General features: G+C 41.9%; 1 protein-coding gene across 4 annotated transcripts in view; it reads right to left on the bottom strand.

The window, feature by feature from the left end:
- Positions 1-524: 524 nt before the first annotated feature.
- The window catches only part of LOC122552907 (uncharacterized), a 147,521-nt gene continuing 121,620 nt past the window's right edge, over positions 525-26,425 (bottom strand). For 2 of the 4 annotated variants that reach the window (XM_043696112.2, XM_087990974.1), the window contains 2 exons: positions 20,180-20,230; positions 525-3,364 (listed from right to left, as the gene is read on the bottom strand). In XM_043696112.2, coding sequence (XP_043552047.2) covers positions 3,311-3,364; positions 20,180-20,230 — 105 coding nt within the window. In that variant the 3' untranslated portion in view covers positions 525-3,310. The remainder of the gene's footprint in view (positions 3,365-20,179; positions 20,231-26,425) is intronic. The other 2 variants (XM_087990975.1, XM_087990976.1) reach the window with 1 other exon arrangement.

Here is a 26,425-nt window from a genome sequence, read left to right as displayed (position 1 = left end):
TAACTTATCTGATTCTGTGCTGTGAACTTCGCCCAACAGTTCCTCCAAGATTAGTTGTGAATTTCACTGTTTGTTAATTTTCTCAGATGCACTCCCGATGTCCAATAATACACGAAATCAAACAGCAAAGGTGGAAACTGTGCAGGTTCTCTCTCTCTCTCCTGCATTGTCCTCACCATGATTTAATTGGCTGAGGTGGTTTTGTCCTGCTTTTTGTGGAAAATAGACTTGTCATATTGTTGGATAGATGCTAGCATTGTAGCTGCACTGAAAATGCTTGACTCGGGGCACAATGTATTCTGGAGTATAAGACATTAATACTTTTGCTGGAATATTGTCAGGGCCCCTAGCCTTACAACATCCAATGTATTCAGCTGTTTCTTGATATCCTTATAATCACAGCTGTCATTATAATTAGTTAAGTCAGATTCCAGATTAAAATCTAGCTTGATAATTACATTTTTAGCAAAGTAATCTATGTGATTGTTCACTGAAACACACACACAATACTGCAGATCTGCTTTTAACAGAAAGCTGTTTATTACACCAAACAAAATATCAATAGATTTAACCAGGCTACAGTATTTATAAAGAACACAATTTGAAAGATTTAAAAACACACAGTAAAAGTATAGTCCCATTTTTCCCAACATCATCAGATTACTGTATTGTACTGAAATACCAGAGAGAATTTTGAGTTGTATCACATTTACAAGTTTGTCTTTAACATTTCTTTCCATTTCCATTCTTGTGTATTTGATAGCTGTTTTTCTTGAGTAGCCACTCAACTGACCTTCAAACAAATCAATTACGGATTCTTCTCAGTGACACCAAACTTATATTCTTCAATATCTCAAAGTGAAAAATTTCCATTATCACCCCAGGAACACTCTCTCTCTCTGTCTCTCATACTGGTTTACAAAAAACTTCAGGCTCCAGAAAATCAGACCACCTCAAACACACAAACCAAAATCCACATAATACAGGTTGAAAATCCAAACTTTAAACTAAATGATAGTAAAATATATATAAATAGCACACCTTCATCATAATGTCACATGGAGTGAAACAAATTGGTTGAAGATTGATATTGTGATGTTGGAGTCCACATGAGGATGTCAAGATGGAACAGCCACTAATGTGCTGGGCTCCCCTTTGTTAAGAATTGGGATATTAAAATGGATCACCTCCCTTGTCGCCATTCATGAGTAAATCTGGCAGAACTGTAGAACTTAGATCTGATCTATTGGTGTGGCATCACTTAGCTGTGTTTATCGTTCTGACGTTTGACAAGCAGATTGCCCTATGTTGGAGCATCACTAGCATCATACCTCTTTTTGTAAGATACGCTTGATGCTGTTTCTGGCATGCATCCTGCACACTTCATTGAACCAGGCTAAAAGTCCGGCTTGATACTAATGCTAGAATAGGGCTACGCTGGACCATGTAGTTATATGTTAGGTTTGAATACAACTCTACCACTGCTGATAAACCCAGTGCCTCAGGGCTACCCAGCTCTGGGTTGCAACACACGTCAATGGCAGTGGTGAGAGTGGGAAAGTTGGTTTTTTGAAGAGATGACAAAGGCAGTTGATGAAGGTAAGGCAGTGGACGTTGTCTATATGAACTTTAGCAAGTTGTTCGACAAGGTTCTGGAGGGTAGACTGGCCATTTGGACAAAAAAAATGGCTTGAAAGTAGGAGACAGAAGGTGGTCATTGGAGGGCTGATTTTCAGACTAGAGGCTTGTGACCAGCGGTGCGTTGCAATGATGGGTGCTGGGTCTGCTGCTTTTTGTCATTTATATAAATGATTTGGATATGAAAATAAGAATATAATTAGTAAGTTTGGAGATAACACCAAAATTGATGGTGTAGTAGACAGTAAAGGAGGTTAACTGTGAGTACAATGGGACTTTGATCAGATGGGCCAATAGGCTGAGGAATAGCATATGGAGTTTAATTTAGATAAATGTGAGGTGCTGCATTTTGGTAGAGCAAACCAGGGCAGGACTTACACACTTATAGATAGGGTCCTGGGGAGTGTTGCTGATGAAAGAACTAGGGGTGCAAGTGGCATAGTTCCATGAAAATGGAATTGCAAGCAGACAGCGTGATGAAGAAGGCATTTGGCATGCTTGCCTTCATTGGTCACTGTATGGGCATAGGGGTTGGGAGGTCATGTTGCAGCTGTATAGGACATTGGTTAGGCCACTTTAGAATAAGGCATTCAATTCTGGTCTCCCTCTGTAGGAAAGATATTGTGAAACTTGAAAGGGTTCAGAAACATTTACAAGGATGTTGTGAGGGTTGGAGAGTTTGAACTTTAGCGAGAGACTGAAAAAGCTGGAGCTATTTTCCCTAGAACACTGGAGGCTGAGGGGTGACTTTATAAAGGTTTATAAAATCATGGGGACAGGGTGAGTAGCCAAGATATTTTTCCCAGTGTAGGGGAGTCCAAAACTAGACAGCATAGTTTTAAGGCGAGAGGGGAAAGATTTAAAAAGGATCTAAAGGGCAGTTAGTCGTGTGTGTATGGATTGAGCTGCCAGAGGAAGAGGTGGAGGCTGGTACAATTACGACATTTAAATGGCATCTGGATGGATACACGAATAGGAATGGTTTAGAGGGATATAGGCCAAATCCTGACAAATAGGATATCTGGTCAACATGGATGAGTTGGATCAAAGGGGCTGTTTCCATTCTGTATAACTCTATGACTCTGTGATGAGAAGGGATTTGGAGCCTCAACCATCATACCGCTTGGCTGCAGGTGAATATACACAGGTAGAATATTGCAACATTGCCACAGTAACACGAACTGTTTGGGGGATCAATGGCTCAGTTAGTTAGATGACTGGTGTGGATCAGATTGGTGCCAACAGCATTGGCCGTTTCGCTGGGTTGGATTTGGGGCCTGCCTGCAACAGACATTTTGTCACTGTGAGTCAGATCTGCCTTCAAGCAGATAACTCCAAAGAAGAAAAAGAATAATGTGTTGAGCCACAACAGAATACATAACAATTCCGGTGTCAGGCTTTTCATACACAGTCATTTTATCTCCACTTTGTTGTTTATATTGTTCAGCATAAATATGTACAAAACAACATTTCAAAGTTCATCTTTACCTATGAAGAGGCAAGCAACTTCTCTTGAGAATGGCATCCAAGTATTTTTTGAAAGCAATAAAGAATCTCCTACTGAGGCAATAATCTAATATCATAAGTAAATCTTTTACATAGGGCTTCAGCTGTTATTCTGGAAGTTTCAGTTAAATACAAGATTGCTAGGTGTCTGCATCTAGTCACTGATTCACCATAGTGGAGGACGTTTAAACATGCCTTTCCAAACTGTGGAATCTGCAATCTAGAGAGAAAGAGGGAGAGATAAAAATCTCTCTATATCTTACAACAGTAAAATACCTTGAGAAGAAATAACAAAATAGGACATTACAAACATAAGCCTTTTCATTGATATAACAGTTATATTTTTATAAAATTACAGAAAGCTGATTGCAAGCATTGTTTTCAAATTGTAACATTTGTTCCTTAGTCTTCGATGCAACTTATTCTTTCAATTTAGAATGTTCCTTCTGCTGCTGATCATGGACATTCTTCAATTCCCAACAATGTGATTGCAGAGAACCACAACCCCCCCCCAAAAAAAAGACTTTATGATGTATTTGTTTATAAATCTTCCCCTCAGCAAAGTGCTTATCTCCAGTCTCTCCTCTCCCTACTCTCCCTGTGTTCACTCGTTCCAAAGCATGTACTGGCTTTCCTCCTTCTCCTGGTTTTGTGTCTCTTCACAACACCCAAGGCTCCCCAATTGCCAGATTTCTTTCCTGTCTAATTGCCTGTTGTCCCCATTCCACAGGTCTTAAGGAAAGTACCTGAAACATATATATTCTCTCCCCACTTTTGGGACACTAACAGCATTGGCCAACTGAACACCGTGCTGGAAAAACTGGCCAACTGAATAGTGTGCTGGGAATTGGATCAGGCCACACAAACACATATGCAAACCAGTTCCCTTGATTGATTATATTGAATAGGTGTTAATGAGACAGTGGAACTGAGATACTGAGCCAGGAAGCTTGCAGCATTCACTGTCAAATTATATCAAACACCCAATAAATACACAAGCCATCTTCAGGAAGGGCTTATGCCCGAAACGTCGATTCTCCTGTTCCCTGGATGCTGCCTGACCTGCTCCACTTTTCCAGCGACACATTTTCAGCTCTGATCTCCAGCATCTGCAGACCTCACTTTCTCCTGAAAGCTGTGTGACTTCTGACTTTTGAATAGGTGTTGATGAGACAATGCTGTAAGGTTTCATGTGAAATAATAGATCTGAAGTTCAGTAGAACAGTTTTTAAGAAAGCCCAGTTCCTAGGGACAGCTCAATCAACAGAAAAATTGTGATATCCAGTACAGTCTTTTGTAACCCCCTCATGGGACAGAAACTCAATTTACATGGAGTAAATGAATTATGCTAATTACATTATCACATCAAACTACTATTAAGCCACTGTCCTTGGGAATGACATGGACAACTAGTTAAAAGAAGCCTCTCAAATCAGAGGGTCTCTCAAACACACTCCAGGGAGAACATCAGCACCAAGAAGCAGGAACCTTGGGAGCAGGAAAAACAGCCTCAACTTCAGTTCCCCCATCTGTGATCTGGGTAGTATAAACCTTTCATCATCTTGCATTTCCAAAGCAGATTTGAAACCAGTGTGAGTTCAGAGGCATTTAAGAACTGTAAGCTTACTCGGGAAATTAAAGGGAAAAACAGATTATATATCTTATGTTCCAACTATAGTAAACCCCATCCTATGGTAAACTATATCTCATCATTAGTGTAAAATAAGTTACACTAAGTAAGCAAATAGATCAGATGCACATGAAGGCAATGCATACATAGGGCTCAGGGAGTAAGTAATTCAAAGAAGTGGTGGAAAATAATGAACTACTAGAATGCTAAATATAAAGAGTTGTAGAAACAAAGGGAATCTATCAACATCTGAGTGAGAAATTACCGTCACCATTTAGGGCGTCAACCTCTCCTCAGTTCACGGTATTTTTCTGACAGGTTAAAACCTGAAGCATTAACCTGGTTAATGCTTCAGGTTTTAACCTGTCAGAAAAATACCGTGAACTGAGGAGAGGTTGACGCCCTAAATGGTGACGGTAATTTCTCTTTGGAGATGCAGGTGAATCTGCTGAACATTTCCACTATTTCTTATTTCAGTACTGGGAAATGTGTGGAATGTATGCAAATTCAGCAGCAGAGTTTCACCAGGTCCAGAAGTGGGCCAGGATTTGCACTTGACTAGATTATTGTTGTGGTTCACTAGCATGAGGGCTCATCCATTCACAGGATCACACCTACCTGAATAGTTTTCTCGGGACTGTCATTTGCATAATAATGGCACAATTCCCATATCTTAGGGAAATTCTAAGTATGGTTTTGATTACCTGGAAACACCATCATTGTTGCGTATCGATCATTTGTCAAAGTTCCTTTTTATGTCCAAGGTCACAACCATGACTTTGCATTGTTGCGTTTACTTTTAAAATGACCACTAGTTGCAGCAGCTATTTCATGAAAAAGATAGAAGGTTCAGAGTCAATTGTTCACTTCAAAACCATTGCCCAACTAGTGGGAACGATCTGAAGAAAGGGTTAAAATAGAGTGAATGGGGTTAGCAGCCTCAAATTGCAGTATCTTAACTTCAGTAGCATTACAGACCCCACCACAGCCAGAGAGGGACCTCGTCGGTCTTTAAATATTGGGGCTAAAAGATGTCAATCAAACCCAAAGCATTCGAGACAATGTCTCAAGGCACATTAGTGTGGTTCAAGGATGCCAGCCTGGTCAGTACAGCCTCAGTTGTCTGGAGGAACTCAAGACTCAGCACTGTGGGAAGAATGTCAAGACTGCTCCACTCTGTCAACATTTATCGCTCAGCCCCATTCTCCTTCCACATTCCTGATGAGGGGCTCATGTCCGAAATGTCGACTTTCCTGCTCCTCGGATGCTGCCTGACCTGCTGTGCTTTTCCAGCAAACAGTTTTCAACTTTGACTCTCCAGCATCTGCAATCCTCACTTTTTCTGTGTCGACAAGTAATCTACTTTCTCATGTCCCCTTCTTCTGATTTACAAGCTGCACACAATATTGCTTTTTCCCCATTTCTCTCATCACCTTGGTGTTCTACCTTTCTGCTTTCAGATAGTCAACAACTAGCCAGGTGCTGGTGGAAAGTGTGATGTCCAAGCAGAGCAAGAGTCTAATGATAAGGAAACATGTGGCTCATCTCACACTCACAGCTCAGATACAGGCAATAAGTGATCTTCAGCAGGTAGCACAACACAAACTGGTAGGTGATGTGGCACCAGGCACTAACAGCCTCTAGTCAGGTAAAGGGACAAGGTTGAACTATTGTCAGCCTCTGGTTGACAAGGTCACATTTCAGTTTTGTTGCAGAGCACTGATTTACAGATTTTCCTGTGGCAAATTACCATATATACTCATGTATAGGTTGATCTCGTGTGTAAGGTGACCCCTTACTTTGGCCAAAAAATCTTGTATTTTCGATATATTTCATGTGTAAGCCTACCCTAGTTCTTCACAGTTACAGATCAACATTTATGAGTCAGTGTGCCTGCCCGTTGCACTCTGCTCCGGCTTTCCATTCTGCTGGCTGTACCACTCTGCTTGGATCTTCCAATCCGTCAGCTGCCACGCTCCACTCCAGGTTTTCAGAATTACTGTAATCCGCAGAATCGGTTTCCGCAGTTTCAGTTTCCCGCGTTTTACCGTGGCCCAAACATATTACAGGGAACATTCCAGAACCCAGGACCGGGGGCTGGTTGGAAGGTAAACTGCCCAATTTAAACGACCATATGGATATTGACTTACAAAGAACAAAGAACAAAGAAAATTTACAGCCCAGGAACAGGCCCTTCGGCCTGAGCAGATCCAAATTTACTGTCTAAACCTGTCGGTCAACTCCTAAGCATCTATATCCCTCTGCTCCCCACCTACTCATGCATCTGTCCAGACCCATCTTAAATGAATCTACCTGCCTCTACCACCTCTGCTGGCAATGCGTTCCAAACACCCACCACCCTCTGTGTGAAGTACTTGCCGGATGTATCCCCCTTAAACTTTCCACCTCTCACCTTGAAAGCGTGACCTCTCATTATTGAATCCTTCACCCTGGGGAAAAAGATTGTCTCTATCCACCCTGTCTATACCCTTCATGATTTTGTAAACCTCAATCAGGTCCCCCCTCAATCTCCTTTTTTCTAATGAAAATAAACCTAACCTACTCAACCTCTCTTCATAGCTAGCACCTTCCATACCAGGCAACACCCTGACAAAGCTATCTGTCAGGGCCCCAGCTATTTCATCTCTTGCCTCCCTCAGCAATCTGGGATAGATCCCATCTGGTCCTGGAGATTTGTCCATCTTAATAACCTCTAGCCTACCCAACACACCTTCCCTATTTATGTCAACATGATTCAGACTAATCAAACTTCTATCTCTAATCTCAGGATTCATCATGTCCCTCTCCTCAGTGAGCACTGATGCAAAGTAATCATTCAGAATCTCAGCCATTCGCTCAGGTTTGACACACAGCCGTCCTTCATTATCCTTTAGTGGACCAATCCTTTCTCTAGTTACCTGCTTGCTTCTTATATAAGAATAAAATGCTTTGTGATTTTCCTTAATTCTGCTTGCTAAAGCTATTTCATGACCCCTTTTAGCCCACTTGATTCCTCGTTTAAGACTTGTCCTACTCTTCCAATATTCCTCCAGGGCTCGTTCTGTTCTTAGATACCTAGACCTTATGTACGCTTCCCTTTTCCTCTTGGCTAGTCGTACAATTTCTCCTGTCATCCACGGTTCACGAATCTTGCCCTTCCTATCCTTTGCCTTCAACGGGACATGCTTATCCTGCACTATCTTTGAAAGCCTACCCCATCTCAAATGTGGACTTCCCTTCAAATAGCTGTGTCCAATCCACATTTCTGAGCTCCTGCCTAATTTTGATATAACTGGCCTTGGCCCAGTTTAGTACTCTTCCCTTAGGATCACTCTCTTCTTTATCTACGAGTATTCTAAAACTTACAGAATTGTGGTCACTGTTCCTAAAGAAATCCCCCACCGCAACTTCTACCACCTGTCCTGGCTCATTCCCCAATACCAGGTCTAATATGGCCCCTTCCCTCGTCGGACTATTGACATACTGTTCTCGAAAACTCTCCTGGACACTTCTTACAAATTCTACCCCATCCAGATCTCTGACGCTAAGTGTATCCCAGTCAATGTTGGGAAAATTAAAATCTCCCATCACCACTACCCTGTTGCCTCTACATCTATTCATAATCTGTTTACCTATTTGTTCTTCTACCTCACGCTCACTGTTGGGAGGCCTGTAATACAGCCCCAACAATGTAAGTGCATCCTTCTTATTTCTCAGCTCCACCCATAATGCCTCACTACCCAAGACCATCATAGTGTGCTCCTTTCGCACAGCCGTGATATCGTCCCTGACCAGCAATGCAACTCCACCCCTCCCTTTTACTTCCCTCCCTGCCCTGTCTGAAACATCTATATCCTGGAACATTCAGTTGCCAATCATCATGCCCTTCCTTCAACCAAGTCTCTGTGATTGTAATAACGTCATAATCCCAGGCACCAATCCAAGCCATAAGTTCATCTGCCTTACATACTATACTCTTTGCATTAAAGTAGATGCATTTCAAGCCTCCAGTTCTTTTGTGCTCATCTGCTCTCTGCCTACTCTTCCTTTTATTAATGCTATCTTCATGATTCTTACAGTCTTCAGTCTCTGCGTCACTCCTACTTGTTTTCTCTTCGGGTTCCCAGTCCCCTGCCACATTAGTTTAAAACCTCCCCAACAGCAGTAGCAAAAACTCCCCCAAGGACATTGGTTCCGGTCTGGTTCAGATGTAGACCGTCCATTTTGTAATAGTCCCACCTTCCCCAGAACCGGTCCCAATGTCCAACAAATCTGAACCCCTCCCTCATAGAGTCATAGAGTCATAGAGATGTACAGCACAGAAACAGACCCTTCCATCCAACTTGTCCATGCCGACCAGATATCCCAACCCAGTCTAGTCCCACCTGCCTGTACCCAGCCCATATCCCTCCAAACCCTTCCTATTCATATACACATCCAGATGCCTTTTAAATGTTGCAATCGTATTAGCCTCCACCACTTCCCTGGCAGCTCATTCAATGCACATGCCACCCACTGCGTGAAAAGGTAGCCCCTTAGGTCTCTTTTATGTCTTTCCTCTCTCACCCTAAACCTATGCCCTCTAGTTCTGGATTCCCCCACCCCAGGGAAGAGACTTTGTCTATTTATCCTATCCATGCCCCTCATGATTTTAGAAACCTCTATAAGGTCACCCCTCAGTCTCCGATGCTCCGGGGAAAACAGCTCAGCCTATTCAATCTCTCTCTGTAGCTCAAATCCTCCAACCCTGGCAACATCCTTGTAAATCTTTTCTGAACCCTTTAAAGTTTCACAACATCTTTCTAATAGGAAGGAGACCACAATTCCATGCAATATACCATGCCTAACCAATGTCCTATACAACTGCAACATGACCTCCCAACTCCTGTACTCAATACTCTGACTAATAAAGGTGACCATGCGGAACTTTCTCGAAGTCCTTGCTAAAGTCCATGTAGACAACACTTGGCCATTACAAATTCTTTCATCCTTAGAGTACCTGAAGAGCTGCTCATCTTGCCGATGCAACTTAATTAGTAACAGTGGCAGTGACAAAAGCACGACAGGAGACATTTTAAGAATGCAGATGCATATATTTACAAACATGTAAGAAACTTTACATTGATTTGTAATTTATAATATATGCCACCTATCTGCCCTCAGGTTGATTTATCATTCCTTGTCTCTCTTAATGTCTAAATGCAGTTGCAATGCCAGAAGCCGGAATAGAGATAGCCCTGGTCTGTATTTGGGCCTAAAATAAACACAAAGAATGCCAGAGAAACCGAGCGAGTCTGGCTTCACTTATGGAGAGACAGGTAAAAGTAAAGTTTTGAATCTGGTATGACTTCTTCAGTTCTGGGCCTATTGGCTTGGAAGACTTGACCATATTTAGAGCTAGAGGGTCCAGGCCTGTTGACAGTATCACACCCAGAATCAGGCTCACCCTCCTCAGCTTGGAATTATGCCGGTTTTGGCATCACAGACAAGATGGAGGTGGAAGGGCTGATCCTGTGTGTGCCTTCTCCTTCTGCCTCTGGCTGCCTAATGGCACCACCATGTCTATCTGAGAGAAAGGGGCACATGGAGTGAGATTGAGATCCTTCATCCTCCACTCACCTTGCCTCTGGTAATGAGTGGTAGAGCACAGGTCCCTGCATTCAAAAACTCAGCAAGTCTGGCAGCATCCGTGGAGAGAGAAACATTTTGAGTCTGATCAGAACTGAAGGGGGCTTGAAAATTATGTTTTTTGTGCGTTGGCAAAGGGGAGGAGGAACAAGTGGAATAGATGATGGGGGTGCCCACAGCAAAACACAAAAAAAGTGTTAATAGTGGAGGTAGAGGAGATAAGCAAACATAAAACATACCTATTGTTCCTTGTCCCTTTGTCTTTTGCTGTGGGAACCCTCACCATCTATTCCACTCACTCCTCCTTTTCACTTTCCAGCCCTGTCAGTTCTGAAGAAGAGTCAGATTGAACTTGAAACATTAACTCTGTTTTTCTCTCTCCACAGATGCAGACAGTCTGTTCATGGAGGCAGCCAAACACACAGAGAGCGAGCACTGTACTGAAAATGTTGGAGAACTCCTCCATCTTTTGATCCAGTTGTGGACCGTCTCTGATACATCTGCCTGCTGTTCCTGTGCCTCTCCATGCATTTTGATAAAGTCATTAACGTCCAACACCATGGGATCATCTCCTGTCTGGGGCTGAGCCAGTGCCTGATTCTGACAGTCCTCTGAGTGCCAGCAGCTTTGGGCATTTCTTCCTCAACCAACTGCAGTGATATGTCAGTGGTATGCTCACTGGAATGTTTTCCTGACTCTAATCTAGATAGAGAACTGAATGAAGTGAAAGTCTGTGAGCTGATGGAAGGTGCAGATGAAAGACTCGAAACTGCTTTCTCCTTAGAAGTGGAGGTGGAGTCGAGAGTCTTTAGTAGCTTCTGGACAGACTTCCACTGAGTGATTTTCATGTCTGCACAAGAGAAGGAAATTAACTGCAAGTAAGAGGAAGAAAAGCTTTTACAGGTTAATGCCAATTCGTTCTTACTCCCTCCTACACCATCTCTCAAGCCATCCTGCCTATTTTTTCATTTCTACACTGGCTAGCACGTGGTACTGTTAGTAATCCCGAGATCACTACCTTTGAGGTCCTCCTCTTTAACTTCTCTCCTAGCTCCCTGAATCCTTCTTTCAGAACCTCATCACGTTTGTGATTGTCTTTCTCTCGCTAGTACTTAATAACTTACTTACTACTTACTTACGAAGATGAAATTCAAATGACAATCAAGACTTGAGTACAAACTGTTTTCTTCACCATGTGTCCCAAATTCAACCCTGTAGATATTGACCTATATAGTATGATAGTATTATAATTGTTTTAGCACTTTGTACAAACTGGGGCCATTTGTCTTTGTTTAGCTTTGCTAATATCCAAGAAACACAAACAATACAAAAAGTACAAGAGATTTGAGAGCATCATACCATCATATGACTGATTTAATTGCAAGTATTTCTGCCAAACAATATCTGCCTCAACTACCAAATTCCTAGGATTACCTTACATCTCAAGTTAGTTCTAAAAGTTCAATATGGTATAAATTATACCACTTATACACAGAACAGCTTTAGGAATGCTTCCACGGTAGGACTTGGAAAGTATCCCCAACAGGTACGGGAGATTACCGTACCATTCTACCATCAGAGGCAGAATGGAGACAGTTATTTTGTAGATAACTATTCAATAATGGCCATAATTCTTTCTCCTTTTGTTGTTTATTATTTCATTTGGAGATCTGGCTCTTGTTTGTCCATTTTTTGACTATTCCTGATGAAGGGCTTTTGCCCGAAACGTCGATTTTCCTGCTCCTCGGATGCTGCCTGACCTGCTGTGCTTTTTCAGCACCACTCTGATCTAAACCCCCATTTTGTGACTCATACCAAGCATGAGTTTCACCCACTCGAAAACAATACCTCGTGTTTTAGTCGACTCCCTAATTTCAGTTTTAAAAAACTGTCTTCAATTTGACCTTTATACGAATATATGCAGTAGATTCATTATCTGCCCACGGGCCAGGAGTGGTTGGGTTGGACATCAGAGTTAGGAATCACATGGTCAAAGAATAGCCCTTGTCTTCTAGCAATCACCATCTGGTTTGATATGTTGGCTCAAATGTGAACAGAAATTGACCATTTGGCCAATCGAGCCTGATCCAATTTGAATGTTTCAAATTCCACATTCCCATCTGCTCCCAATAATCCTTGTCTCCTAACAAACAAGAATCTATCCAGCAAGGTTTTAATAATATTCAGTAGGCCCGCTCTCCATTGCTCTCTGAGACAAACAGTTCAAAATTCTTAAAACCCTCTGAGAGGAAAAACCATTCTTCACATCTCTGTCCCAAAAGAGTAACACCTAATTTTAAAACCATCCCCTCTAGTTCCGGATTGACCCACAAGAGAAAATATCCTCTTCACACTCACTTTATCAAGAGTCCTTGCCTTTCTAGTTACATGTAAATCTTGTCCCTTAGAATTCCTTCCAACAACTTACCCACCACCGATATCAGGCTCACCAGTCTATGGTTCCCTGGCTTTTCCTTACCACCTTTCTTAAATAGTGGCACCACGTTAGCCAACTTCCAGTATTCTGGCATCTCCCTCCTATTGGAAGGATGTTGTGAAACTTGAAAGGATTAAGAAAAGATTTACAAGGATATTGCCAGGGTTGGAGGATTTGAGCTATAGGAAGAGGCTGAATAGGCTGGGGCTGTTTTCCCTAGAGCATCAGAGGCTGAGGGGTAACCTTATAGAAGTTTATAAAATTATGAGGGGCATGGATAGGGTAAATAATCCCCAAGGTCTTTTCCCTGGGCTGGGGGAGTCCAGAACTAGAGGGCATAGAGAGAGGGGAAAAATTTAAGAGAGACCTGGGGCAACTTTTTCACGCAGAGGGTGGTGCGTGTATGGAATGAGCTGCCAGAGGGAGTGGTGGAGGCTGGGACAATCACAACATTTAAAAGACATCTGCATTGGTATAGGAATAGGAAGGGTTTGGGGGAATTGGGCCAAATGCAGGCAAATGGGACTAGATTAGTTAGGATATGGGGTTGGCATGGAAGAGTTGGGCCAACTATTTCCGTGCTGTACACTTCTATGACTCTATGACCATTCAGGATCTTATACAATTCAATCAAGTCAAATTACTCCTCGTTCTTCTAAGCTCTGGTAGAAACAAGCCCAGCCAATTCAGTTTATCCTCACAAGACCCCACTCATTCCAAGTATTAAGTTAGTAAATCCCTCTGAACCGCCTCCAATGCATTTCCAAAGAGCAATGAAAAAACAGAAAGTAGGAACATGGGTAGGCCATTATCAAAGCACAATATCAAATGCCTTCTGGAAACTCAAGTATAGTATGTTTTCCACAGTGCATGTTTTGTATTATAGACCAGACCAGACCTGGTCAAAATGTTCCCAGGAGATAGCCTGGACCCTAATGATTGGTCTAACTAGTAAGCTTTAAGCAAAACACACTTTACTCTTACACTACAGTTAAACTACAAAGAAAGAAAGAAGAATTGGTGTAGCTTTAACTATATTGAAATACTTAAAATAATATTATTTAACTACTACTGATCAACTATTTGAATATAGCAGCATCCCATAAACACCCCTGGCAAAAGCAAATTCAGCAAAATAGAATTCCCTCACTTGTGATCTCTTCCAGTCCTGGATAAAAAAGCTCAACGTGTGTATCTAGCAGCACACACAAAGAGAGGAAGAGAAAGAGAGAGAGAGAGAAAACTGTAACAAGCAGTTTCAGTTCCAAAACCCCAAATTCAACAACTGAAAGCAAAACTAAAACCCTGGGTCTGTTTGAACCTGATTCCACTTGCTCCTGTTTCTTTGGTCTAATTTTTGAAAAAAGCTATTTACTTTCCTTTCCTTGGAGCAGACATCTTGGTACAAGTTTACAATAACTCTCTTCTAGAGAAACCGAACAGAACAAATCCCTCTTAAAGGCAAATATCATCACATAAGCCTTCAAAAAACTCCAATGAAATGGTTAGCCATGATTTCCCTTTGATGAAACCATACACTATCAAGGCACAATCTTGAATTATTCTGCAGCTATAAGTACTTCCATGGTTAGTTCTAACTCCTGCACCACAACAGGAGTCAAGCTAACCAGTCTATACTATTTTCTGCCTCCCTTTTTTAAAAGTTAATTTACACATTGCTCTCTCCATTCCACCTCCAAATTTACTGGCATGACTGGGATGCTTTTTGTATTGGGCAAAAGTGAGTACTGCAGATGTTGGAAATTAGAGTCTAGATTAGAGTGGTGCTGGAAAAGCACAGCAGGTCAGGCAGCATCCAAGGAGCAGGAAAATCAACGTTTCGGGCAAAAGCCCTTCATCAGGATTCCTCGAAAATATTGATTTTCCTGCTCCTTAGATGCTGCCTGACCTGCTGTGCTTTTCCAGCACCACTCTAATCTAGACTCTGCTTTTTGTATTCTCTATAGTGAAGGCAGAAGAAAGGCATTTATCCATTTCACCGTGAGGGCACAGCAAACTGGCACAGAGTAACAAGTCAGGACGTCTGCAAGGATTCTGCCTATTCACCTACACATACACTTAACATAGCCAGCCACAAACAGCACATTCAGGAGCTGGAGCTCTTTGCTGTCTCAGTCCATCTTTTCATTTAGATTCTATGTTCACAGATCCAAGTGCATACAGTCAACAGCACATTGTACCATCAGGCAGTCTGCTTTCCTGGCAAAGTCATGCGCACACTTCATTTAATTCTCTCCAGTCAGAAGACAATGGCATACACTTTCTCTGGCATACACAGCATCAGTTGCCTTCTTTATGCAATGATGGATTGTGAGCCGGGAAATGTGAGAGTTGTTGCCTGCTCCAACCTGGAAGAGTCCTGACAAGAGAAAATTCATTACCACAACCACTGGCATAATGCCTTAGCACCTGCCCTTCTCTAGGTTTGTAGCACCAGCTACCAGAGATTTCAGATAACTCTGAGTAACTCTTTAGAGAAACTGAGATAATGCACAAAATGCTCCCAACTTAGGCTGAGGTAAGAGGAATATTGCATGAATAAAACATATGGATAAGGCCTCCTGCTGAGAACCAGACTTCTCCCACACAACTTCCTTGTTCTGTGAGCAACATATCCTTCTCAGCGACCTAACTCCCTTGAATCCCCCTTTCTTAATTCCTCTGCTACTTAATCCCTCCTTTCAGATGCTCCTCAAACCTTTTCATGAATCTTTTGGTCATTTGCTGCAGTATTTCCTTCAGTATTTAGTGTCAAAGTTTGTCTCACAAACATTCCTGTGAAGCATTTCAGGATGTTTTAATGTGTTGTAAGCATTATATCAATGCATGTAGTTACAGCTGCTGCTTTAGATTATTTGGAATCAGTCATGGTCAATCAGCTCCTTTCGTTTTTCCCTGAGGTCACAGTGACCAAATAGCAGTGACTTATTTTCAAATGGCTAGTGTTTCAAAGGAAGGTGAGCCCATTAAATTACCTCACATACACAGAATCAATCTTTCATTAAGCATTCACCATTTAAAACATGTGTATTGTATTTTGAAAATAAGTTCTAAATCAATTGCTTCCTTTTTATGAATTCCCTCTTCTTCAGAACACCTACAAAAAATTACCAGGAAACTTCAATTGTTGGTTTTGTTGCAATTTCTAATTTTGAACATCACGCCACCTTCATTTTATGAATGAAATATCAGAAACCCTTTTTCGCGTAAATCAATACATCAAAATCAAGATAATGATCTCCACTTTCAGACTAATCAAATTTATTAACATTAATGAATATAAAATGGTCAATCGAGGAATATCTGTAAAATGCTGCTTTCCCAATTTGGACTTAGCTAAATGTGGACAAAAACTGGTAAAATTGCTGGTTTATCTACCATGGCATCTTGTTAACTTGATGCGTGCTATCAGTCTTGATCTGGCTGATCCTAAGGTGGCTTGACTCTACTCTTCCTGTCAAAACACATTAATGTCACTACTCACAGGTACATTAGAAGGCAGGGTTCAAATGGAGGTAAAGTTCCAAGGTTTTGATTTCTTATGAGTTGAATGAAAACCATTCCGCTGAGCTCAACGTAACCTTGAGGAAGAGCACCTCATTTTCCATTCAAGCATTTTACAGCCTCAGGATTCAATATTGAGTTCAACAGCTTCAGACTACTGTCACCATCATACATCTTGATTACCCTCACAAAACCAGCTTCCCTACCCACCTCCTTCACCACCACTTGTTTGCATGATTTGCTCTCAGCATAACTGACCTGTTCTCTGATATTTACACATTCCATTAACTCCTCTTTTGTATCAATGTATCATCTCTACTGTTATTAGCACTCCCTTTGGCTTTTGCTGTGAGGTATTGACCTCACCTGTTCCATTTACTCATCATTCTTCCCCTCTATCCCTTATAGCAGCACAAAAACCATTACCTTTCTAGCCCTATTCAATTCCAAAGAACAGTAATATTGGAATTGCAAAGTTAACCTTGTTTCTCTCTCCACAGATGCTGCCCACCCTGTTGACTTTGTTTAACACATGTTGTCCTTGTTTCGATGCCCTCCCCACCTCCCCCGCCCCATATCTGTAGCACTTTGCATTAACATTAGGTGCCAAATAGGGTTAGTCTAAGATCTAATTTAGGTGCATGGTGAATGATAAATGAGGTTGATAAGCTGCAGGGCAGAAATTGCAGCATAATGGTCTCTTGGTTTAAAGGGGAGCAAAAGTGTACTCTCCAACGCTCCCTGAGAATATCAGGTTCTGAAATGAGATTTGAAACCACAACCTTTTAACTCACTGGCAAAGGTACTACTGACTAAACCATGGCTGAGACCTATATAGTATCTATGAACAGTAAACATAGAGTTACCTGAGACTTTGTGATTGAGAGTCAGCAACAATAAAGAAATTACACATTGTTTTTTAAGCAGAAAGGACCAATTATATGTGAACAAAATACTGCCAATGCTAGAAATCTTAAATAAAAACGAAAAAAAATACTAGCACTCTCAGTATATCTTACAGCATCTGTAGGATGGATACAGTTAATATTTCAGATTGGTTAGATCATTGAGATAGTTGTCTCAAGTTTACTGATGATATGATAAGCACAAAAATAATGCAATCAGCAATGTTCATTCCCTTACTGCCTGTCGTCCATGTACCTTTGTTTATCTGAGTGCTCTTACAAGGTGCTTCCTCAGGGACCACACCATGAATGGTGGATGGCTGTTAACTGCAAGGTGACCTAGTCAGATGTCCTTGTGAAACTCTGGGCCTAGGAACAGCTTCACCCTGCACCGTCTCAGCTTATGCCTCAGCAAACTGGGACAACTAACTATAATCAGCCATCCTGGCATTGGCAGGGTAGTAAGAGTTAGAGCGGAATGTTGTCATCCTGAGAGAAGACAGCACATTCTTGCTACAGAAAGTCACAAGCCCAGCAGTACTCCTGATTTGTTGGAGAACAAGGCCAGTGGTGTTTAACCTCCATATCTACATACTGGTGAGGCTCCAACATTCAGATCCCAGAGGCTTTGCATTTCCGCAAGTCCCTACCCAAAACAACTACATGAGCCTTAAACCATTGCACCTCCACCATCCTCCCGCCAAGTTCCTAGCAGATCATCCCACTAGAAGCCAAGGTTCTCTTGACCATGACTGGATGAACGCCTCTCCCGCATTGTCCCCTAACAAAACTTCCTCTTTGTAGGTACTATTTCCCCCTATCTCAATCATCATCCCATCTTGCCCTAGCTTGCAGCCCCCAATCCTGAAAAATAGGATCCCAAGTCATCTTCCAGCATTAGTGGTCCTCTAAACCTCCCCCTCCCTCCCCCCCCCCCCCCCCCCCCCCACCCCCGACCTTTGCTCTTAACTTCTGTGGACAGATCTGACAAACTGACCCCTCAATTGATCTAATCCAACCTGTAGCCCTGATCAACCAGTGCACAGATCCCAGACTGGTGGTTGTATAGCTCCCCAACCATGTTGGTCCTACCTCACCCCCAGACTATCCACTATGAAACGACAGGATTGATTGTGACCCACTCCCCGAATAGCATAGGTATGCAAGCCCAATCGATAAGATGCTGACTGGACCACAGCCAATTCCCTGGACTGGAATTAGGAGCTACTACTGATTCCCTGTAAAGACCCCCTGACTGCAGGAGATCCATGGACCTAAGAGGCAACTTTTTCACACAGAGGGGGGTGCATGTTGGAATGAGCTATCAGAGGAAGTGGTGGAGGCTGGTACAATTACAACACTTAAAAAGTATCTGGATAGGGTAATGAATCGGAAGGTTTGAAGGGATATGGGCCAAACGCTGGCAATTGCGACTCGATTAATATAGGATACCTGGTCGGCATGGATAAGTTGGACCAAAGAGTCTGTTTCCATGCTGTACATCTCTGTGACTCTGTGACTTCAGTGAGGCTTACTCCTCGAATACTTTAAGGCATGTTTGCTTGTTGCACATGCAATGAGTTTGCAACACAAGCTGCTAGCACATTGTGCAGCAATGAGTTTTATGTAGCACTCTGTTGTACAGCAGGATGTGCATACCAAAATAAAAGCAAAATACTGTAGATACTGGAAATCTGAAATAAAAACAGAATGTGCACGAGAAACTCAGCAAGACTGGCAGCATCTGTACAGAGTTAAACTGAGTTAGTGTGTTGTGTCCAATATACATCTGCTTCAGAATTCTTCAGCAAGATATATGCCATTCAACCGTGGACTGCCGAGCAGCAAGGCAGGGTTTTGTGACTATTGCTAACAGACGGATGGTGTAAGGATGCTGTTAAATGTGTTAAGTGAGGGGGCATAAGCACAGCAAGTGAGCGGAGCTGAGATTTAGCCTGGTCCAATCCACACGCTGGGTCCATATCCCTGTGCATTAAATGTGCCTGCAGCAGCTTTTCAATGCTAGTTGCCAGTGTGACCTGCAATATCACTCTGTGCTTTCTGAGCATCCAGTGTGTCAGAGAGATGCCATGACAGATTTGATGCATTGGTAAATGCCAATATCTGTCATCAAGGGGTTCACGTAGCCAGTGCTTAAGGATTGTAGCCCAAGATGCTGTTTGGTCCTCAGCAACATTAAGGCTGGTCACAGCCAGTGGTCAGCTGGAGTCACCAGGCTCTGATTTCCATGTCAAGATTTCTAAACATCCTGCTTGTTTGGAGTTTTTGATATGATAGGAAGCTGAATATTAATGAGGCAAGTTGGGCCGTTAATAAGGCTTTTCACAAGCTATAAGCCTCCTTAATCGTCAACTTGCTGCTGCCCACCACAAGTCCACAGCATAAAGGATGGAGCAAGATGCTCCTGACATTAAGATCGGCCTCACTGGGTTTCTCATCCGATTCTGTCACAAATCTCTCGACAGCCCATCTCACTCAGACCTCATAAGATTCTGCCTAACATTTCTTTATCTACACTTTCTTCGGTTTCAAAGAATTTGTACTGGTCTTGAAATATTAACTCTGTTTCTCCCTTCACAAATATTAGTAGACCTGATGAGTTTCCTGAACATTTTTTGCTGCCACAATACATGCCTCCTCTTTTCAGAGGTGTATGGTTGATTTCAATTTGTGTTAACTACTCACCATACTTTACCTAATGAAGAACATGCAACAATCATTTTAAAGAAGAGGCAGTACCAATTTTATGTACTGCCTGTAATACAACGAGTGGGCATGGTTTATTCGTGTATTGCAATTCCTATGTCCATTTCGGTGGTTGCAATTGCTTCCTCAGAAGACACTTGTTGCTAATATTTTCAACATATTGCCTGTGGGTGAATCACTTACTTGCATTCTTTGATTCAAAAACTGCAGTTTCTGATTCAACAACTCTACTTCCTAAAAGAAAGAACAAGCAACAAGACAGATAAATGAATTTGGAACTTTCGGTTTTTAACCAATTTCATTATGTCCTGAAAACATGAATGCACAATATTCCTACCTTAGAACTGAAATCTGTGAAGGATAATATTTCAAACAAATCAAATGTGTTGAAATTGGATAGAACAACAAATGAAATGGTGGTAACTGTGGTTTATGACATTTATTAGCCTTATTAGAACTTTAGCAGTGCCAATTCAATTTCTTACGAATTAACGTCATTACCGAACATTGATAAACCATTTATTTTGAATAGCTAATTTGAAAACAAAAAAACTGCTGTTTTGATTTGTATACCTGGTCTAATTTCAGACTTTTTCTCATCAAGGTGAGGAATACTAATGTTGGACAATGCATGCTTAACATTTCTGATACTGATACAACAGAGTGTTACAAGGGGACATAAATTTAAGGTGAAGGGTGGAAGGTATAGGGGAGATGTCAGGGTTAGGTTCTTTACCCAGAGAGTGGTGGGGGCATGGAATGCGCTGCCTGTGGGAGTGGCAGAGTCAGAATCATTGGCGAACTTTAAGTGGCAATTGGATAGGTACATGGATGGGTGCTTAAGCTAGGACAAATGTTCGGCACAACATCGTGGGCCGAAGGGCCTGTTCTGTGCTGTATTGTTCTATGTTCTATCTTCTATGATTTTAGCAGCAAGTACTAAAAAGGTAAATTGAAGCTAACACATGATGTGGAGGAGCTGATGTTCGACTCGGGTGGACAAAGTTAAAAATCACACAACACTAGGTTACAGTCCAACAGGTTTATCTGTTGATGCTCCTTCGTCAGCAGCGCTCTGAAAGTTAGTGTTTCCAGATAAACCTGTTGGACTATAACCTGGTGTTGTGTGATTTTTAGCTGAAACTAAGGCAAATGAACTTAATACACAGCTTTACCTTTAACTTAAGGTCACTTGGTCCCAAACAGATTATCTTTTATTCCCATATTATCCTTTCTAATGTGGCTTTTGATATCCTGGTTTGAATGTGCACTGTGAATGACTATCTAGAATATTTAGCTTGATTTCATCTACTGATCTTGGTTTAATTCTCATATTCAATTTGGTATTTTTAACCTCCTGTTTAGTTATTTTCGGCTATGACAGTTTAGCATGACTGTTTTTCTTTTGTTTGCTTAGGCTAGTGGTTATCTCCAAATGCCAGGTTGATTCAAAAACTCAATTACACAATTTAAATCATCATTGAATAGTAGTCTTATCTAACCTCTGTCTTCAGAGGTTGAAAATCTTACAAACTATCCACAATTGGCAGAGATGCTTAGTTTAAGCCATTGCAATGTAGCTGTGAGAAAGCAGGCAGCTTTGTTCCATGTTATTTCTTTTCTTTTATTGCTTTACAGGAAGTCGTCATTGTTAGCATTTACTGTCCTTCGCCAGGACAGTTTCACAGCAGGTACCTTAAAAAACCATTGCAGCGTGTGACAAAGGTATGTCCACACTGCTATTAGATAGGGAGTGCCTTGATGCAGTGGCATTGAAAGCGTACTAATTGTAACAAGATTAGCCAGGTGGACCTCCACAGAATATGAGTTCCCCGATTCAGGCTGTTAATCTGATACAGTCAAGGAGCCCTGACTGACAGATATGAACTGGAGTATCAGACATCCTGTTGCTCTAAGAGCTGGCTCTGAGGGAACTGAATCAGTGTCAAGGATTCTTCACTTGTCAATAAAGGGTGGCTTGGTGACAGGATACTTGCCTCTGTGGAGTTATTTCAGAAAGAACAGTGACATGTTTACAAATCAGGATGATGCATGACTTGGTGGGAACTTGGAGATGATTATGTAATGTTTTTGCATCATCAATGATTACTCTTCCTTCCCAATAATGGTATCAAAGGCATTGTGAACATTAGACATAGAGGTTGAAATTTCTCTAGTTCACTTCTATTACACAAATTAGATCATGGAAATTATCCTAAGGTCTCCATGACGTAAGCCTTGTCTTCATAAAGTACCCAAGTTACAGTTGTAAACTTCCACATAGGAAGTCCACAATTATGGCCACAATAATAATGTCGCTTGATTCTTCTTGTCAAATGTATTCCAACTCCTTGAGGTTGATCTTAGTGCAATTTTCTCATTTCCTTGCTACTTCTTTACATAGTTATGTTGCAGTGTTAATTACTATCCACCATTAGGTGTATAGGCAAAAGGATTTATTTATTCAATAATATAAAATAAAAGTAAAATAGTGTGGTTACTGGGGATCTAAATAAATACAACAAGTGCTAGAGAAAGTCAACACAACTAGCAGCATCTGTGGAAAGAAAAAAATCATTATTGTTTTGAATCTGACATAACTCCCCTTCAGAACTGAGGAGCGATGGTGATGTGAACTTTGAATGTTAGAATATTGTTCTAGCATCTTCAAAGATTTGAACTCCTCCATAGATCATTCTTCACTTCATAATCTACCATGTTATATACCTTTTTAGAAAACAATTAATCTGTCATGAGTCATAGAAATCTATAGCACAGAAAAAGTGCCAGAGACCCAGGTTCAATTCCCACCTCAGGCAACTGTCTGTGTGGAGTTTGCACGTTCTCCCTGTGTCTGCGTGGGTTTCCTCTGGGTGCTCCGGTTTCCTCCCACAGTCCAAAAATGTGCAGGTTGGGTGAATTGGCCATGCTAAATTGCCCGTAGTGTTAGGTGAAGGGGTAAATGTAGGGGAATGGGTCTAGGTGAGTTGCTATTCAGAGGGTCAGTGTGGACTTGTTGGGCCGAAGGGCCTGTTTCCACAGTGTAAGTAATCTAATCTAATCTAATCTAAAAAAAGGCTCTTCAGCCCATAACAGCTAATCCTGGTTTCCAGGATTTGGCCATAATTTTAAATGCCTTGGTATCACAAGTGCACATCTATATACTTAAATGTTAAGAGAGTTTCTGTCTCTACCACCCATACAGGCAGTGAGTTCCAGATTCCTACCAACCTCTGGGTGAAAATGTTTTCCTCACATCTCTCAACCCACCGCCCCTTATTTCAAATTTATGCCCCGATCATTGGTCCTTCCATCAAGGGGAAATGTTTCTTCCTATCTATGTCCCACACAATTTCATACATCTCAAACAGGTCCCCTCCCAGTCTCCTCTGCTCTACAGAAAACAACCCCAATATGTCCAATCTCTTTCCATAGTTTATCTAAAGTCTCCTCAGATCTAAAACCCTCCAGAACGGGCAGCATCCTGGTAAACCTTCTCTGCACCGTCTCCAAAGTATCCATGTCTTCTGGTGGTGTGGCGACTGGAACTGCACACAATATTGCAAATGTGGTCTAACGAAGATTTTATACAACTGGAACAGAACTTGCCAACTTTCATATTTGATGTCCCAGCTGATAAAGGCAAATGTGCTGTGCAGGTCATTCTGCTAATAACGTGCATTTCATTAACAGAATTGACAAATTGGGGGCAAAGTTTCTATAGTGCAAACATTTAAAGTGTATTGGTTATAATGCGATTCCGGCCCCATTAGTTTAAATCATGTTTCTATTACACGATTTTCTTACAACACTAGGTTGCATGAGAAAGGAATAGCAGTTATAGCAGTTCCAACTGTATGCCTTTTTGACCACCTTATCCACCTGTGTTGCCACTTTCAGGGATCTGTGCACCTGTACTTCCAGATCCCTCTGTATGTCGATGCTCCTAAGGGTTCTGCCATTTATTGTATAATTCGCACCTGAATTTGATCTTCCAAAATGCATCACCTCACATTTGTCCAGATTAAACTCCACCTGCCATTTTACTGCCCAAATCTGCAGTATTCTATATATATATTCTGCTGTATTCTTTAGCAATCTACCTCAATACCTGCAAACCTACCAATTTTGGTGTCATCCGCATACTTACTAATCAGACCACCTACATTTTCCTCCAGATCATGTACATATATTACAAACAACAAAGATCCAGCACTGATCCTTGTGGAACACCACCAGTTATGGATCTCCATTCCCCGAAAAGCATCCATGGCTACTCTCTGTGTCCTATGACCAAGCTACTTTTGTATCCATCTAGCCAGCCCACACTAGACCTCATGAGGGATCTTTTATACCAGACTGCCTTTAGGTACCTTATCAAATGCCTTACTAAAGCCACGTAGACAACATCCAATGCCCTTCCCTCATCAATCATTCCCTTCTCAAAAAACTCAATCAAGTTGGTGAGATTTGACCTTCTCTGCATAAGCCCATGTTGTCTATCACTAACAGTCCATTCACTTCCAAATGTGAATAAATCCTGTCTCTCAGTATCTTCTCCGACAGCTTCTCCACCACTGATGTCTGGCTCACCAGCCTGTAATTACCTGGATTATCTCTGTTTCCTTTCGTAAACAAAGGAGCAACATTGGCCATTCTCCAGTCCTCTGGAAATGAAAGAGGATGCAGAGATATCTGTTAAGGCCTGAGTTATTTCCTCCCTAGCCTTCCACAGTATATTGGAATTGATCCTATCTTGCCTTGGGGATTTGTCTACCTTAATACATTTCAAGACACCCAACAGTTCTTCCTTCATTATGTTGACCTGCTTGAGAGTATTCACATACATTTCCCTAACCTCAACATTCCTCATGACTCTCTTTTTGGTGAATACTGATGGAAAGTATTCATTAAGGATCTCACCCATTTCCTCTGACTTCACACATTACCTCTCTCCCTTATCCTTGAGTGAGCCTATGCTTTCTCTAGTTGTCCTCTTGCTCCAAATATGTGTATAAAATGCATTGGGATTCTCCTTAACCCTGCTGGCCAAGGATATTTCATAGCCCCTTTAGCCCTCCTAATTCTCCATCTGAGCTCCTTCTTATTTTCTCTACAGTCTCCAAGGACTTTGTCTGTTTTTTAGTTGCCTAGACCTTAAGTATGCTCTTTTTTTTTACTAATTATTTCCCCCATCATCCAAGTTTCTTGACTCCTGCCATTCCTGTCCTGCACTCTAATCGACTGGTCTTTAAAAGATTCCCACATGACAGATGTGGATTTGCCTTTAAGTAGCCACTCTGAAATAGCCAATCCATTTCTCCAAATCTTGCCTAATTCAATTATAGTTGGCTTTCCCCCAATTTAACACCTTTACCCGAGGTCCACTCTTGTCCTTATCCATAGGTACCTGAAAACTTATGGAATTGTGGTCATTATTCCCTAAATGCTCTCCAATGGAAACTTTGATCACCTGGCCAGGTTCATTTCCCAATAACAAATCCAGTTATACCTCCTCCTTCATTGGAAGAAAGTGAGGACTGCAGATACTGGAGATCAGAGTCAAAAAGTATGGCACTGGAAAAGCACAGCCGGTCAGGCAGCATCCAAGGTGCAGGAGAGTCGACATTTCGAGCATAAGCTCTTCATCAGGAATCTGGAGGTGGCCCAGGGAGCTGAGAGATAAATGGGAGAGGGGGTGGGGATGGGGAGAAGGTAGCTAGAAATGCAATAGGTAGATGAAATGCGATGGGTAATCCTCTATTTCTGTTTTTCAGTGGCAGCAGCAACTCGAAGGGTGGGAGCTTGCACCAGGGGCCTGCCGAGAGCAGTGATTCACTGATTTGAGCCTTTAAAAACTTACCACGAGCGCGGGAGTCCTCCATTTCTGTTTTTCAGCGGCAGCAGCAATTCGAAGAGCGGGAGCTTGCACCAGGGGTCTGCCGGGAGCAGTGAGTCACTGATTTGTGTTTTTAAATTTGAAGTCAGAGAGCAGAGGTTTCTGGGAAAGGAGGGACTTCTTATTTTTATTTCCATCCAGCTATATAAGTCAGTGTTTTCTCAACCCGAAACCCTACGTTCGTAGGGCCTCCCACCCAACCACCTCCTCTAACCTTAAAGACCAGGGACATATCAGGTAAGCGTCTCTTCTTTTTTACTTTGTGATATGGGGACTAGCAGGGATGGCAGTGCAGGGAGAGCAATGTTCCTCCTGCATGATGTTTGAGGTGAGGGACGGCGTTAGTGTCCCATCCAAGTACATCTGCAGGAAGTGCACCCAACTCTCGCTCCTCCAAGACTGTGTTAGGGAACTGGAGCGGGAGCTGGATGAACTTCAGATCATTCAGGAGGCAGAGGCTGTGATGGCTAAGAGTTACAGGGAAGTTGTTACTCCTAGGCATGAAGAAAGCTAGGTGACTGTTCGAAGGG

The sequence above is a fragment of the Chiloscyllium plagiosum genome, unplaced genomic scaffold (assembly GCF_037043375.1).
Source record: "Chiloscyllium plagiosum isolate Xiang-an unplaced genomic scaffold, Cpla_swu_hap1 HiC_scaffold_10, whole genome shotgun sequence".
Taxonomy (NCBI): Eukaryota; Metazoa; Chordata; class Chondrichthyes; order Orectolobiformes; family Hemiscylliidae; genus Chiloscyllium; species Chiloscyllium plagiosum.
This window is presented reverse-complemented; position numbering and strand designations above follow the sequence as displayed.